This window comes from Dasypus novemcinctus, chromosome X (genome assembly GCF_030445035.2).
Source record: "Dasypus novemcinctus isolate mDasNov1 chromosome X, mDasNov1.1.hap2, whole genome shotgun sequence".
Lineage (NCBI taxonomy): Eukaryota > Metazoa > Chordata > Mammalia > Cingulata > Dasypodidae > Dasypus > Dasypus novemcinctus.
Genome location: NC_080704.1, coordinates 51,151,880 through 51,168,694, shown reverse-complemented (window position 1 = coordinate 51,168,694; position 16,815 = coordinate 51,151,880). Strand labels below are relative to the sequence as shown.

General features: G+C 40.5%; 1 protein-coding gene across 4 annotated transcripts in view; it reads left to right on the top strand.

Moving 5' to 3' along the window:
* Window positions 1-16,428, top strand: part of EFHC2 (EF-hand domain containing 2) — a 214,247-nt gene extending 197,819 nt beyond the window's left edge. For all 4 annotated transcript variants that reach the window (XM_004473563.4, XM_023583133.2, XM_058291020.1 and 1 more), the window contains one exon: window positions 13,386-16,428. In XM_004473563.4, the coding sequence (XP_004473620.1) occupies window positions 13,386-13,487 (102 nt within the window). In that variant the 3' untranslated portion in view covers window positions 13,488-16,428. The remainder of the gene's footprint in view (window positions 1-13,385) is intronic.
* The last annotated feature ends 387 nt before the right edge of the window (window positions 16,429-16,815 follow it).

Here is a 16,815-nt window from a genome sequence, read left to right as displayed (position 1 = left end):
TAGATGGGGGTTTATAGACTACCTTTTCATTTAATGCTGTGTATTTTGTGTTGGATATCATCCATTTGTCCCATTAAGAGTTCTTTCCATCCCTCTCTACCCTTTTTTAAGTCCTGAGTAGCTGGCCTCTGTGGGCTTCATCAGTGGGTTCCCATGTTTTCTGGCTTCCAGTTGGGTTGGTTAATGGGATGCACCAGTAGGAATGCAGAGGGTGAGAATAGGGAGAATTCATTTCTCTTCCTACCAGTCATAGTACACTGACTGTCTCCGCCTACTAAAGTCCACAGCTCCTGTCTAGAGGTCCCCTCCATGTAGTTTCCCACTCCAGGTTCTGGTAACTACCATGACCCCCTTGCCCCTTCAGACCCAGGGGAGTGGTGATGGCTCCTTGCTGTTACAAGTCCTGAGGGACTGCAGGATCCCCTGTTGGCTTTCCTGAATACTTCCCGTGACACTGTAAATAGTTACTTTATTAGCCTCCTCTCAAATTGCACAGTTTGTATGTGTCCTCTATTTCCCATGGGATACTGAATAATACACACTTATTTTTGCCAGTTAGCAACAGACTTTGTTCCTTTGACCTTACTTTCTACTTCTCTCTTTCCTTTTTCATTCCTCCCAACCTACCACCCAAAGGTATTCCATGTTCATTGTTAACCATCTTGTGTTAACTTTTTTCCTATACCCATAGACTCCTATACCAGTGTATTTTACCTAAATATTAGAATTTTCATAACTTATTATACGAAAGTATGATCATACCACATACATTTATCTGCATTGTGCTTTTAACTTAGTTAATAGTGCATTATGTAAAATTCCTCTACTTTAAAATGTATAGGCCTAAATCATTCTTTAATAGCTATAGTGTCAATATATAAAACTTCATTCATTTGTCTATTGATAGACATTCAGGTTCTTTCTACATTTTTTTCCTCTGAAAATATGCTGTAGTAAATAATTTTATGGATTGTTTGGAGTATAGTCTTCCTCCTCTTTTTTTCCTATATGAAAGATCCTCCAAAGTAGAATTTCTTCTACAAAGGGTGTATATATATTTTAAACTTAACACATTATTTCCAATCTCTCTTGCCCCAAAAAGGCTTTAGCAACTTGTGTTCCCATTAAGTAGCAGAGGAAACTTCCTTTTACTACAACTTCACAAGCACTGTATGTTGGTACTCTGAATTTTTTTGCCCATCAGATATGTGAAAAGTGGTATCTTATTACTTTAATTTTTATTTTCTTGATGACTGAGTTTAAAATGACAATTAATTACCTTTTTGTACTACAACCCACAGTAAGAAATATATTTTATCATAGCCACAGAGCACAAATATATATAATGGAACAAAAGTTTCATGAAACAATAATATTCTAACTGCATGTGATGCACTGTGATCTATTCCTTTCTTTCCTCCTTTCTTTTCTTTTCTCTCCCTCCACCATCTTTTTTGTATCTATCTCTTTTGAATGTTGTTCACTAAGCATTAAATTGATTTCATGACCCTCTAAAGGATTACCACCCACACTTGAAAAGCAAAAGATCCACCCTCCCTTTAGTCATCTCCCCCCCCCCCCCCGCCCCATTTCATCACTTACCACCTGTCAACTGGGACAGTTACCAAGCCATAGACTTCAGGTCCTTTATTTTATTTTATTTTTTTATTGACTTTGTAATAATATTACATTAAAAATATATATGTGAGGTCCCATTCAACCCACCCCCCCACCCCCCCTCTCCCCCCCCCAACAACACTCGTTCCCATCATCATGACACATCCATTGGATTTGGTAAGTACATCTTTGGGCACCTCTGCACCTCATAGACAATGGTCCACATCATGGCCCATACTCTCCTCCATTCCATCCAGTGGGCCCTGTGAGGATGTACAATGTCCGGTGATTACCTCTGAAGCACCATCCAGGGCAGCTCCATGTCCCAAAGACGCCTCCACCTCTCATCTCTTCCTGCCTTTCCCCATACCCATCGTCCACCATGTCCACTTTTCCCAATCCAATGCCACCTCTTCTATGTGGACATTGGATTGGTTGTGTCCATTGCACCTCTATGTCAAGAGGAGGCTCAGATTCCACATGGATGCTGGATGCAATCCTCCCATTTTCAGTTGTAATCACTCTAGGCTCCATGGTGTGGTGGTTGTCCTTCTTCAACTCCATCTTAGCTGAGTGTGGTAAGTCCAATAAATCAGATTGTAGGTGCTGGAGTCTGTGACTTCAGGTCCTTTAGAGAGTCAATGTTAGGCTGAAGATCCTGAAAAACAGGGACCAGGGTTCAAATACATAGCTTTACAATTGACTAATTGTACAAGTTACTCAACCTTTCAGGTTTCCCCATCTCAATTAAATGAGCTAATATATGTCAATTGCTTAGAACAATGCTTACTTGGCCCAGAGTACTATTAATAGTACTATAGTAGTGCTTCCATAAAGATTGTTGTGAGGATTGATTCAATATATAGTGAGGCACTTATCACAATACCCATCTCTTAGTAAGGCAGGGGTTCTTAACCAGGGGTCCACAAACCAACAAGGGGTCTATGGAAAGATTTCAGGAGGTCTGTAAGCCTGAATTAAAAATTCAAAACAAACATTATTCTTGTAGGGACGTGTTGGTGTGCCTGTGTCATAAAACTATCTGCCACTACATTCTGAGTAGGGGTCCATGGTTTTCACCTGACTGGCAAAGGGGTCCCATGGAACAAAAAAGTTTAAGAACCCCTGTAGTAAGGATTTAAATGTGAGCCACTACTATTGTTTATAAAATGGAAATGCCTTACCTTCTTCAAGTCAGGGGCCTGGGCCCTGAACAGTCCCTTTGAAGGGTAATATTAAGGATTCTATCCTTAAAGGTAAGAGTTAAACACTTATAAACCAGGATTGTAAAATCAGAAAGAGCCTGTGCTTTAGCAGTAGGCTCTTCCAATTCTTATTCATTTAGGATGGGAAGAACTTTACTCATAGCATCTCTTATCAATTCTGCTGACCAAGCTTAGAAATATTTCATTCTTCAGGAGACACTTAGAAGGGTCCATTCCTTTTCAGCCAGTTAAGAAAAAAAGAACAATATAGGTATAAAATTGTACCTGATCAATTTAACCAATAATGAAAACTTAACCAGATTCTAAAGAGGTGCAGCATTCTGGTACTCCAAAGCCTGTCATTGTACTGGCAAGTCTATAGTCTCATGTGAAAATATCTCATGTGAGTGGATTGAGCATAATATTGCATAATTCATACAGCAGAACCAATAGTGAAAATTATATTGACTAAATCATGTAGGTATGCTTAATAATGTAGGGAGTGTCCTTGGGCTCAACACTTGTGAAAGGGAGGGGGAGGAAGCAGGAGTGGGCAGAGGGAGAATTTGAGCTGTAGTGCAGGCCCAAGACAGCCTTGGCCAACTCACGAGAGCACTCTGGAGTTAGAATGGCCCTTTGAGGCTGTCCTGAGTTGGACCAAAATGGCCTGGCCTCCACACAATCAGTGATTAGCTGTAGATTTGTCCAGGAAGGGGTATGACCTTGGGCACAGTGGCTCTTAGCAGCAGAGACTGTACCACTATAGCCAAGGAGACCCTGAAGTGACTGACAACTGAAGGCTTCCTGTCCACAGCATTCCCAGAGCTGGGACACCAAATCTTTCCTCAGGGTACTTCTGGCCATCACAGCATCTACCACAAAGCTTGGCAACCATCCACTCTTGAAGCCCCTGGTCATTCCTATTGGTGTCAACTGAGGACCTGGCAGTGTGGCCACAGTCTCTTCCTCACCCCTGCTTTTCATTTATTGTCTCATTTTTACCCCTTTCAGGGAACTGATAGGAGAATTGTTATACCAGATGAGGCCATGGAGGGGTCAGACTGGATGTGTAGGTTCCTCTCCTCCCCCCCAAAAGTATGAAGGGATAAGATTAAAGCTCTGTCAAGGTCAAGGAAAGGCAGACTGAGGTCTTGTGTGGAAGCATGGCCCAGGTGAAGCCAGCATTGGACAGCTGCATGCTTCCTTCAGTAGATGAGCTGGATAGGCTGACTGGCCAAAGTCCCAGAGATGGTATGGACAGATCTCTAGAAGTTACCAAGCACGGGCCACCTCTCAGAACCTAGATGTCTTTAATGCTGGGCTGAATGCTGTCCCCAGCAAGATCTCTTCCCTCATCCAGGGATCTTACTGAGAAATGAAGGACGTCGTGGCTGATGGAAGCTGAGCAGAACTCAGTACTAGATTCAACACAAATTCTAGTTTGCATCAATGTTAATTGATGGGATGAATGTCATGAGTGGAGGTTTGGGGCCCTTTCCAGGTCTAGCCCAATTAATTGCAGTGCATGGGGATATGGATGGGGAGGGGCTCCAATCCAGAAACAGGACCACCAGCTTCAGCCCACCAGAGGCTGAGTGGAGGGGTGGTTTGGTACACAAAATGTGGGATTGGAAGGGCAGAGTATTAAGGAGTTCCAGTGGGGCACCCTTCCAACACAGGGAGCATGATGATGGGGAATCCAGAAGTCAACATTCTGCAATCATAGGGAAGTAGTCAACAGACTTAAGCCAAGACTTCAGTCTTGCCAAAGGACTGAGCAGGGTGAGTCCCTATACCAGTGAAGCTCCAGCAGGAAACACAGAGCATACTTAAATGGGTCATGGAGATGGATTGAATGAAGGGGCTATTTCCAGAGGTGTAGGCAGCAAAAAGGGAACCAGTCAGGGTGGTGGAACACTCGGGGACTACCAAGAGTGAGAAGCCTTTGTTATCCCTAGGCTTGAAGGGGCAGGAGGGACCAGTGTTATTGGAGCCATGGGGAGCTGGAGCTGAGGCAGCAGGTAGAGGAACATAGCCACTGTTGCCCCTGCCAAACCGTGGCCCAGCTGGAGGAAGTGAGGAAAGAGGGAGTTGAATCAATACCCTGACTTCTTATTCCTGCTTTTCCATCTCCTGCTGCTTCCCACTGGCTGTACCCACCCCGAAGCCAGAGAGAATGAAGCTCAGGGAATGATGCAATCCACAGAGGCCAGCAGCTCAGGGCAGAGGGCAGGGTGAAAAGGGCAGAGAATGGATCTCGAGAGCAAATGGAGAATAACCCAGCATAGTGTGTTACCAGAACAAAGGCTCAAAAGAAGAGGGCTCACAGACAGGACCTAAAGCCAGCTCCAAACTAACAGCTCTTGGGGCTTGGGCTGCTACAGGTCAGGACTGGTCCCTGGGTTCAGATATGGCTTCCCTACATGTGATGGTCAGGTGGTGGCCTCAGCTAAAATAAGCTAACTCAATTTAAGAAGAGGACTATGGTGGCAGCTGGTCTAGCTTTCACCATTCCTTTGGTGAGAGAAGTTTTCCCTTTGTGGATAGATGTATGCAGACTGTCACCCATCAAGACCATTGACTATGGCTTGAATCCTGTATATTTGGGGGGCTCCCTTGGCCACCCCTGGCCTGGCCACCCAGCTGCCCATGGTGAGCCAGCCAGCCATCGGGGCTGTAATTTAACTCTCACTCCATTATGTGACTGTCTGTGGTCTCAGCATGTTGTCCTGGCGCTGTCACATCCTGGATACCCTATTTCCATTCTATTGTGTTTGCTCACAGATGGTAGCTGTAAAACTGGCAAAGTAGGTCCCGCTGTTTAGAGCCTGTCTGGTTAATCTCAGAAGTCATGTTTTAAAAAAAGATAACACTAAATCGGTTCTCATATAAACTTTATAACTTACACTGTGTGACTGACGTCTTATCTCTTGACATTTCTGAGAAAAATTGGATGTAGCTTCATTTTATGAGCACTGTAACTGCAGAAGCATTAGCAATGGGCTCTAAAGCGCTCTCTTGTCACAACAGGATGATGTATAGCCTTGGCAATGGGACTTAGGGAGCAGTTGGTGCACCCTGGGATAATCTTTGGATACCCCATTTGTTGAGAATCTCCTTTCAGTAGTTAGATAATAGAATACCCTGTGACATTTTATTGTCCTAGCAACCTTATAAGAATAAGTATCATGCCCAGGGTAGAGGTAGGCTGTGGAGACTCAGACTTTCCTAAAGGTAAGGATTAGTCAGGGGCTAGTGCCAACTCGTTAAATAAGCAAAGTTACTTTTTTAATGTTCATGGTTGAATGTAACAGTTGAAATAAAAGGTTATTAATAATTCTAATTAGATTTCAAAGATATCAGGTAAACACGTAGCAATAACCCAACAGAAAGCAATAAGATAATAGAAAATGAAACTGCTGGAATGCACTTTGATTTAGAATGGTGAATGACATCTATTTGAGTTGTACACATAAGCTTATCACTGAAGCTTGAAAAAATCCATGTCTCCTTGAACACCTCACCTGTACCATTGCAGTTTCAAGGAAAGTTTTCACATTTAGAAGCTACATCTGTCATTTGCTACACCCATAGCCAGATGATAGCAGTACTTGTTGATGGTGGCTTTGTCTAGGGCAAAGAGAAGTGACTGTGAAATATTGGCCTCATCATAAAGACAGAAATGGACAGGAATATGAGCAGATCTCATGGTTTCATTTATGAGCTTTACCTTATGTTATCAAAATGCCTTTTGCTTATCTCCACAAGTACTTGAAAAATTTTCTTACCAAAATTAATTTCAATTTACAGAAAGTTAATAGTTTTTATTATTATATTTGTACTACATAAGATTATGTTTTGACAACATAATTTAATTATTTCTAATATCATGTCAACCTTAATAGAAAGAAGAGAGTCTTACTGAAAGGAAGAAAACCACAGTTTCAGCGTCATGCACACTAATGGGCTTTTCTACAAATTCAGATTATTCCCCCTGAAAATTCCTTTTCTGAGCAAGTGGAGGGGGAGTAACTTTGTGAAATCACTAACATTACTCCTATCAGCCTTGCATTTGGGAGGGATAAAAATAACCTTGTTTCAGTGAAGCATGGAATTTAATTGGCTCCCGATCTTTCCCCCTCATGCATCTGGTGGCCAGTCCTACATTAGAAAATTTTAAACCAGAAGGAGACATAATTAAATTTCCTTTTAAAAATGTCAAAGTAAATATATCCAGGGCCCATTAGCTCACACACAGCTTTGCTATTCTGACTGGGCCGCTGCTTTTTTACTGGGTTTCCATCTAGTGCTATCTTCACTTCCCATTTCAAGGGAGTGAGATTTTTACAGAACTGCAGCTGCATTTTTTTCACCATTGATGAACATGTAATTTACTGCCAACTTGTCTGACATCTTAAGTGGCTCTAGTGACAGCCAGCTTGGAAGGTGTTCTTAGACCCTCTTGCAGATACCGATCCCTGCCCATGTTAGAATCATGATTTTGTATTATTGTTGAATATCATTGTGCATTTCATAGTCCTTCTTTCTTCCAGAAAATGGTGTGTGGCACATATTATTTATGCTCCAGATAAAATTTAATTTTGTTTTGAGATTTTGGCACTGTCTCTTGAGTTATCAGGAAGTCATATTGGAGACTCCTTATCTTTCCACATTTTGCCAGGAAGTAGCTTTGTCCCAAGCTGTGCTGTGGCCTTCATAGACATTTTCTTAATCTTGATAAATGCAAAATTACAAAGTGTCTTAACTTAACTTACTCTGGAAATAGACTTGGGGGACAAGGATTTGAATGTAAATACTTTTCAAGGGAGAAGGGAAGAAAAACCAGTAAGGGAGTGTGGGGAAAAGAAAAGGAAGGGAAGGAAGCAAATAAGGGCTTGTTATCAAACCAGTTACAAATGTGGATGACTGCAGCTTAACCCCATCACACTGGGAAAAGCTGGGATCTGGTGGCCAACGCGTACCTCAGAGTTATCCCACCCAAAGTGTGAGAGGGCTACAGTGGTCCTCCATCAACACCTGTCCTTCATTGGTGGAAGGCTTCTTCTGATGTGGGGGCAAGGAATTAGTTCCCAGGCACTTGTGGCTTGCCACAGGCGTGGCCAAAGCTGACCTCAGGGACCAAAGAAAAGTTCCCAGCAAAGGAACGCAAGTGCTGGTGGCAGTTGGCAGTCAGGCTGGCATGTGCTGAAGTAGAAAGGGTCAGGGCTTGAGGGTCGGGGGATCTCACTGGCAGAGTCTGCTACACATAGATATTTAAGAATCGAAAAGCAGCCCCTCACCCTGACAGAGGTGAGTTGACTCTGTCAGGGTGAGGGACTGCTTTACAGAGACACAGGCAAGCTCACCCTCATCTGTGAGGGGAGCCATCAGCTACTTGAATGAGCACTCCTGTTGTCAGATTATTATACCAAGCCGTTATTTCCACTTAAAACTTTTATGCACTGCTGAGAAAACAAAATTATCTGGAGTTTGCTTTACATTTCATAGTGTAGACTGAATAAAAGGTCAGTGAAGACAAAGAATATTTTAACTCACTGCACAGATGTGCCTAAATATTTTTTTAGCCTTTGGAACATTTGCAGATTTATTAGAAAAAAATAGACAGCAGTAATATGGGGTGCCAAAAAAACCCTTGCTTTTACAAAGGGATCAGCCATTTGATTCCTTTAAATAGACCCAATTATAGGCAAATTATGAAAAGGTACCTTGCCCTCTGCTTTATTGATGTCCTCTCTCCCCTGAGCCTCTTAAAACTTGTCCTGCATCCTACCCTGCTTTGGGTCCCACATTTTATTCCTGTCCACTTAAGGCTAGTACCTGCAAAAATCTCCCTAAAATTTGAAAGGGAGACAATGGATGAATCTCAGGTTCCTCAAGGACTCAAGGTATTTGTCACAAAAAGTCATTCCCACCTGGAACCTAGAGAACAGTGACAAAGTATAAAATCTAATCAAGGGTTAATAATACAAATACAGGAATGTTCTTCTATGAACTAGAATAAATGTAAATTACTTTCACAAGGTAGTAAGAATATGGAGATGCATGGGAAAAATACAGTTAATGTAACTTATGGACTATAGTTAACAGCGATATTGTAAATATTCTTGCATCAATGTCAAAGAAAGTACTATATTAACACTAAGGGTCAATAACAGAGGCATATGGAATTTTTTTCTTTCGGACTAAGGAAAACATTCAGAGGTTTACTAGGATGATGACTGCACAACTCTGTGATGAAAGTGAGAGCCATTGAGTATATACTTTGGATAGAATATGCAAGGCATGGGACTGTGTGACACAGTAAACCATGTAATGGTAGATGGACTATGGTTAACAGTACAATTATGAGAGTGTTCTCTCATGAACTATAACAAATGTACAACACTAATACATACTGTTAATAATAAAGGGTATATGGAAAAATACACCATGTGTATGCTGTGGACCATAATTTGTGATAATAGTCTGATGATGCTCTTTCATGATCTGTAGCAAATGTTCCACAACAATGTAAGGTGTTGATGGAGGGATGATATATGGGAATTCTGCATATGATGCATGATCGTTTTGTAAGCTCACAACTTCTCTAATTTAGAAAAAATATATATATATATAAAATCAAGGGAAGTGGTATTAATTCTACAAAGAGAGGAGAGGGAGGTGGATTTGGCCCAATGGATAGGGCATCCGCCTACCACATGGGAGGACCAAGGTTCAAACCCAGGGCCTCCTGACCCATGTGATGCACTGGTCCACGTGCAGCGCTGATGTGCGCAAGGAGTGTCGTGCCACTCAGGGGTGTCCCCCGTGTAGGGGAGCCCCACGCGCAAGAAGTGCGCCCTGTAAGGAGAGCCGCCCAGTGCAAAAGAAAGTGCAGCCTGTCCAGGAATGGCTCCACACACACGGATTGCTGACACAGTAAGATGATTCAACAAAAAGAGACACGGATTTCGGGTGCCGCTGACAAGAATACAAGCGGACACAGAAGAACATGCAGAGAATGGACACAAAGAGCAGATAACTGGGCGGGGGGGGGGGGGAGGAAGGGGAGAGAAATAAATAAAAAAATAAAATAAAAAAAGAGAGCAGAGTGGGGCTAGGGAGGTTAGGAAAGCTTCATGGGAGCCCCAGGGTTTAAAGTGATCAGAATTTAAGGAAATAGACTCTTTATCTTAGATGCTTTTTATCTTTTCATCTTTAGTTAACCTTAATTTCAAATCTCAAAGTGTTTACTTGGGTATCATTTTGCCCATGTCTGGCTTGTTAATAAATTTGATTCTCATCTCCAAATTCTTGCTTTATCATTATTACAGTGTTATTTTGTTTCTTTTTCTTTCATTATTAGAATTTAAATCACAATTCCTTGCTCAAAAAGAAAAAAGAATATTGCTACCTAATAAGCTATGAGGAAGGATCTAGGGCTGACCTGTTTCATAAGAGAATACATTCCCTGAATAATTCAATCATTGTATTTATTCATTTTGTACTGAAAACTTTTATTTTAAAAAAATCTATTAAGGAATAGTGATTTAGAATGCATGTATTTGCATTATTCCTCTATAACAAGATCAAATTTTAAAATATCACATAAGAGCAAAAATTGCTTTAAGTGCTGTAACAAAATGTTTGAGGATATGTTGAATAGTGGAGTTGAATGACTGTTGGTCTCAGCCTCCATTGGTTAAAATGCATCATTAGATATTTATACAATGATTTACTAATTTTCAGTGCAAGGAGGAACATTTCACTAACTTCCACATGGTATATAAGCTGCACAAAACACCCCCCAGGATTCCTTGCACAGTCACTTCCTCCTTTAACAGCTGGTGGTTGCTGGCTTCCTGTCAACCTCCAAGAGGAGGCGTTCTTGAGAGGGAAGAGTAGTGTCACTTCAAGAGCCACTTAGTTTCCTACTTAACTTTTCTTGTTGAAAATGATAAGACCGATTGTAGGACGGGGGCCAGCTGCTTGTGAATAGGCCCACGCCTCTGCTTGGTTTTGGAGAAGCCCCACCACAGTGCTTGCAGTCCAATCGCCTCCACTTACTGGCCTTTTGACTTCAGAAAAGCCACTTAATCCTTATATGCCTCTGTTTCCTTTTCTGTAAATAGGTAGCGTATAATAGTCTCTACCTCTTAGGGCTTTCTGTGTTGCTTAAATCTTAATAGATGTAAAACACTTAAAAGAGTACCTGTCATATTATAAATATTCAATAAAATTATCATTCGTACTAGGTAATTACATGATTTCTATAGCCCTGCAGAGATCTGGAGCCCGTTCATCATCATAATGAGTCATCCCTTAAATTAAGGATTCATGCCTTATTTAGTATTTGGTACTCTTCTGATTCTTCATCAGTGTTACTGATCCCGTAGTATTATGTATTACCCATATTCCAGTGACTTCCATGTCTTTGCACAGTTCTGAACTCCTGTCCTGTGCTGTACATAACCATATTTCCAGGTATTTACCAGGCTCTTCATGTTGATGCCCCATGGGCACCTCAAGCACAAAATCCCCCAAATTGAACCTAAGTAGCATCTCCCTCCAAACTATTTTAAAACCCAAAGTAGCATCTCCCTCCAAACTATTTTAAATTTCCCCCCAAAACTATTTTAAAATTCCTATTTTTCCCACTTTCCTTATTTTGCTTATGGCAACATCGACTACTCTATCACTAAATTTGAAGTCTTAGAGCCACCCTTACCATTTTTTATCACCATCTCCAGTCAATCGCCTTCCAGGTAGTGTAGTTCTACTGCAGCAGCAACCTTCGCCTGTAGCTCCTGTTCTCCATCCCAGCTTCAGCTACCCTGATTGCACCACAGTCATCTCTCTCCAGGACTATTAATAGTGCCCTCCAAATTGATCTTCATTCTGTTCCTCATATTGCCATTAAATTATCTATTAATTTCTAATCAGATTTTTGCCATTCCTCTGACTGAGACCCACCAGCGACTTCCCCTAACCCACAGCATAAAGTATAAACTAGCACAGAAGGCCTAAAGTTTGGTCCCAGCTTTTCCTTCCAACCACCTCTCCTGCCACTTTCTACCAGTGCCCAAGACTACTCACCCTTTCTTGAAATCAGATCTGTAGTCTCCAGGCCTTTGTATTAATGTATGCTATTCCCTATGCCTGGGACAGCCTTTACCACTTTAGCCAGATGTAAAATTGCAGTCATTCCATAATGCCCAACAAAAACATCTTACTCTGGTTGCCTGCAGAATTCCATTAGATAGAATTACTGAGCCTTTACATGTGTTTCTGTGACACCTTGTGACACTAGCTGCTGATGTAACATGAGTAAAGATATAGAACCTCTTATATAAAACAAAAGCCTTGATAATATAAATTTAAGCAATCACAGTTATGGACTCCTACCCCTACCCTCTATTGATATTACTATTAATTGGCCATTGTGGCATATTTAAAGTGTGTGTGTGTATAAATAACATAGATATATACACACACACACATACATATATGTATATAAGTTTATCCCCACGTTATCCCCAAGTGCATACTGTGAATGATCCATTGCTCTTTTCACTGTCGTATTGAAGAAACAATAACCAAACTGCCAGTATAACTACCAGTTTGGATTTTAAAATTTGAGTTTTTAATAAAGTATAGGAGGAGCCATGGATACAGTAATGCTGCATAGCAAACAGCCCTCCAAATTTCAGTAGTTTACCAAAATGAACATTGATTTTTTTTGCTCACAGGCCTGTAGGTGAGCTTTGGCTAGATTCAGCTGGGCTTGTTCTCCAGGCTGAAACTGGATTTGGTCTGCTCCAGCTGTGAACCCACAGAACCAGCAGCATCTTGGGACATGTTCTTCTCCTGGTGATGGCAGAGGCACAGACCAAGCCAAACAGCCTTACTTCTGTTAACATCACACAGGCCAAAATCATTCATGTGGCCAAACCCACATCAAAGGGGAAGGAAAATATACTCCTTCTGCTCCAGTGGGAGGTACCACAAAGTCACATGGCAAAGAGCCTGGATGAATCATTCTAACACAGGGAAGGAGTCAAGAATTGAGAACAAGAATCTGATCTACCAAGTTCTTATGATCCTGAACTGGGCAGAAGAAATAAGAGCTTTGAAAATAAAGTATTAGAAGCGGATGTAGCTCAACCGATTGAATTTCCGCCTACCACACAAGAGGGTCTGGATTTGGTTCCTGGTGCCTCCTAAAGAAGATAAGCAAGATAGTGGGCTGACACGATGGGCTGGTGTGGCGTGCTGATGCAACAAAATGATGCAACAGGAGACACAAGGAGGAAACATATAATGAGAGACCCAACACAACAAAGCAGGGAGTGGAAGTGGCTTAAGCGGTTAGGCACCTCCCTCCCACATGGGAAGTCCTGGGTTCAGTTCCCAGTGCTTCCTAAAAAAGAAAAAAAAAAAGAAAGAAAATAAACTATTTACTAATAGCTTATATTAAGACCCAAGTCCAATTCGATGTTGCATTTAACATACTGCACTTTGTAGTATGGTGCTAATTATATAAATCTTTGTGTTTTTTCCTAGAAATGTGAAGATGTTTGGCTGGGGAGTCCATCACCTATTCCTGTGAGATTCATTAGCTACTTTCCCCTTTTAAAGGACGTGTTTGGCTTAGAAGAGGAGTAATCATGCCAGTTTGGGTCAACTCTCTTTGATTTACTGCTCTAATTTTGCCAAGTTTATTTCAGTAGATATAATTTCAGTTTTCAGAAAAAAGATACAAGGGTTGTACTGAATTGAAATCCATAAACTACAATTAATTTTCTTTTGTAACTTTTTAGTTTTTCAGAACATCATATGATATTGCTGATGTACTGGCACTATTAAAAATGCCATTTAAAGAAATGCCAAACATTTTTATTATACGTTAGCTATGTTTACACCAAAGACTCTTATGATAATTTTCCATTCAACAAAATTTGATTCATTCCAGTATGAAAAGAAACTGAATTTTGATGACTATACATGACAACATAAAATCAAATTACATCAGAGCAATAAGTTGTGATTCTATTAAATATTTTCTTGAAATCTTTTTGGCATATGTTTATTACTTACATAATTAATTCTTGTAGCAACTCACCTTATGCTTTTCTCTAGAGTGGAGATATTTATTTTAGGAAATTAACAAAGCATCGCCCCCCAAATATAAAAATTTGTGAGAGAAATGGAAAAATATGCAGTGTTTATATTTTTAATGCCTTTTTAATATCTTAAGCCATCTTATTGGCTTAGAAATATGTGTGTGTGTATGTAATTATAGTATGATCAAAATGTATTATGTCTAAAATATTTAGGGATGTGAGTGCTGAAGATGTTGAGAAAAAATTTTTTTTTGCTCATTCACACATATTTATACACATGCACACACACATACCCCAGAGATTTAAAAGAAAATCTGAGACTACAAGATTTTTTCCCCGGGATTTCTCTAATTCTATTTTTTATTTTTCTTCTTGGCCTAAATACCATGTGTCTCAGTAGAACTTTTGGCTTCTATTGTACATTTGATTAAAACCCATAACCCCAGACCTCTGGGAATTCAGTGAAAAAGTCTATCCCATTTTGCCTCATTCTTCGGTATTGGGTCTTAGGTATCATAAATCCAGTTGCCTGGTGTTCTCAGAGGCAGTGGATGCCTATCAGGAAGGGACTGAGCCTTTACCTCTCAGGGGCTGAGCTGAAGAAAAGACATCTCGAGGGCCCTGTCAGTCTCATTATTCTTTCATTCCACACTTGCAGCAGCGTCTTGCCTAGAAATGAGCTGGCTTCTTGGCACTCAAGTGTACCAATTTGCTCGACAACAATGGCTCTTTCTTTTTTTGTAATTGAAGTGAAACTGTCTGTAAACCTAGGATAATTCAACATGTGTCATTGTTAGAATAGACACCATAGAACTTTCCAATAAACACATATACTCAATTTGTATACTAGAACATCTACCCATAAGATCTAATTTTGCCTACTCAATTTGGATCCCAGGGTTTTGTGTGTTTTTTTGGTGGGTTTTTTTTTTTTAAGTCAACTGACAGTGCCAAGTCGTTTTGTCACTTTAAGAATTTTTCATTCTCCAGAGAGCAAGCTTTTTAAAGGATGAAACTTAACTGTAACTTTTCAAGCTGACAGATTTGTCACTTACCTATTCAACTCTTCAGTCAGTTGTCTTTCCTCAAGATTTTAAATACATAGATAATTTAGTCTTGTACAGGCTTGTAATATAGTTCATTTGATAAGTGGGAGGAGAAAAGGAAACAAACCAATTGATGTTCTCCTGAGCTCACGGTGTGACAACTGCACATTCTATTCCATAGATGTGGGTTACTGCCGTTTGTCTGCAATTCAAGCCCACAATTAGCAATTAAATGGCCATTATAGAAATCATGCCGATAAACATGATGCTTTGCAGCCATATGGATACTTTAAATAATTATTCTTTTTATAACTAACCCATATACTGAAGGAGATTTATAATTTAGAGATAATATCCCCATTAGTAAAGTTTATGACCCAATAAACAGCTCCCACTAGTTAATAAATGCCAAAGCCATAAAAACAAAGACTTAATGTAATAGAATTCATGTACCTCTCTCTTTTGCTGGTGGTCTCAAAGCACTGAAGGGAAATGCTAGCTGAGGAAAAACATTTATTCTCGTTATGTAAATATCAATGAATTGTCTTACAATCCATCTGGAAATCTCCCAGCTCCCCTTGGTCTTAGGTGGTCCAGAAATGCTGATGTGTTCTGCTTAGATTTCAAGCAGTAGATATCTCTGGTTTTCAGCACAAATAAACGCTGTTACTCAAATCTTTGGGGGAGGTAGGAGGAGAGCTGGAGTTTCTGCCTCTTCCCTCTGAAAAAGAGACACCCCAACTATTGTCATTATGCCAGGTAACATTAAAAAAGAAGTTTCACAACCTCTGCATATACTTAGCTTTTTAGCTGCTAACATTTTCTCACTTTGACTAAAAAGCAAGTGCTGGCTGTGGATGTCTGGGTGAGTTGAAGGTTAATATAGGAAAGTCTTTTGTACTAAGAATTAGTTGATTTTCAGTATTCCTGAAACCGTGGGAATGATTGATAAAGCAGATGAAAGAGGTTGTTGATGTGGGAGGAGTGGGGTGAGGGGGGTGGGGGGTATATGAGGACCTCTTATTTTTTTTAATGTAACATTTTAAAAAATAGAGAAAAAAAGAAAGGTCAGTTGAAAGCCCAAATCAAAGCTTTTCATAAGAAACTGATTAACAGCCTTGCAGGTCACATAAAAGTGTTTGTTGAGTTGCTATTGAGAAGTATGGACGCTGTCAGGAGACAGCTAATTTGCAGTGTTTTTGTTTGTTTGTTTTTACTTTTTTTCCTTTTTAACCTAACCAATTGAATTGTTTGAACCTAACCGTTGTGGATAAAAGTCTATTGGTTTACTTTATTGCTTACTAAAATACCTAAAATGTTTGTCGAGAGAAGATGAAGAGCACTGTATCTCTAATGTATTATAATGGTTTAAACATTTTTCCTTTTTTTACCTTATTCTATACATTGTGTTTGAGCCAATAAACAGCAAAGACACCATGCTTGCTATTTGGTGTTTTTTTTTTTAGTTTTATTCATTTTGTAAAAATATTACATTCAAAATTTATGAGGTCCCATTCAACCCCACTACCCCCACCCCACCACTCCCCCCCCCCCCAGCAACACTCACTCCCTTCATCATGACACATCCATTGCATTTGGTAAGTACATCTCTGGGCATCTCTGCACCTCATGGTCAATGGTCCACATCATGGCCCATACTCTCCCACGTTCCATCCAGTGGGCCCTGGGAGGATTTACAATGACCAGTGATTGTCCCTGAAGCACCACCCAGGACAACTCCAAGTCCCAAAAATGCCTCCACATCTCATCTCTTCCTCCCATTCCCCATACCCATCAGCCACCATGGCCACTTTTCCCACACCA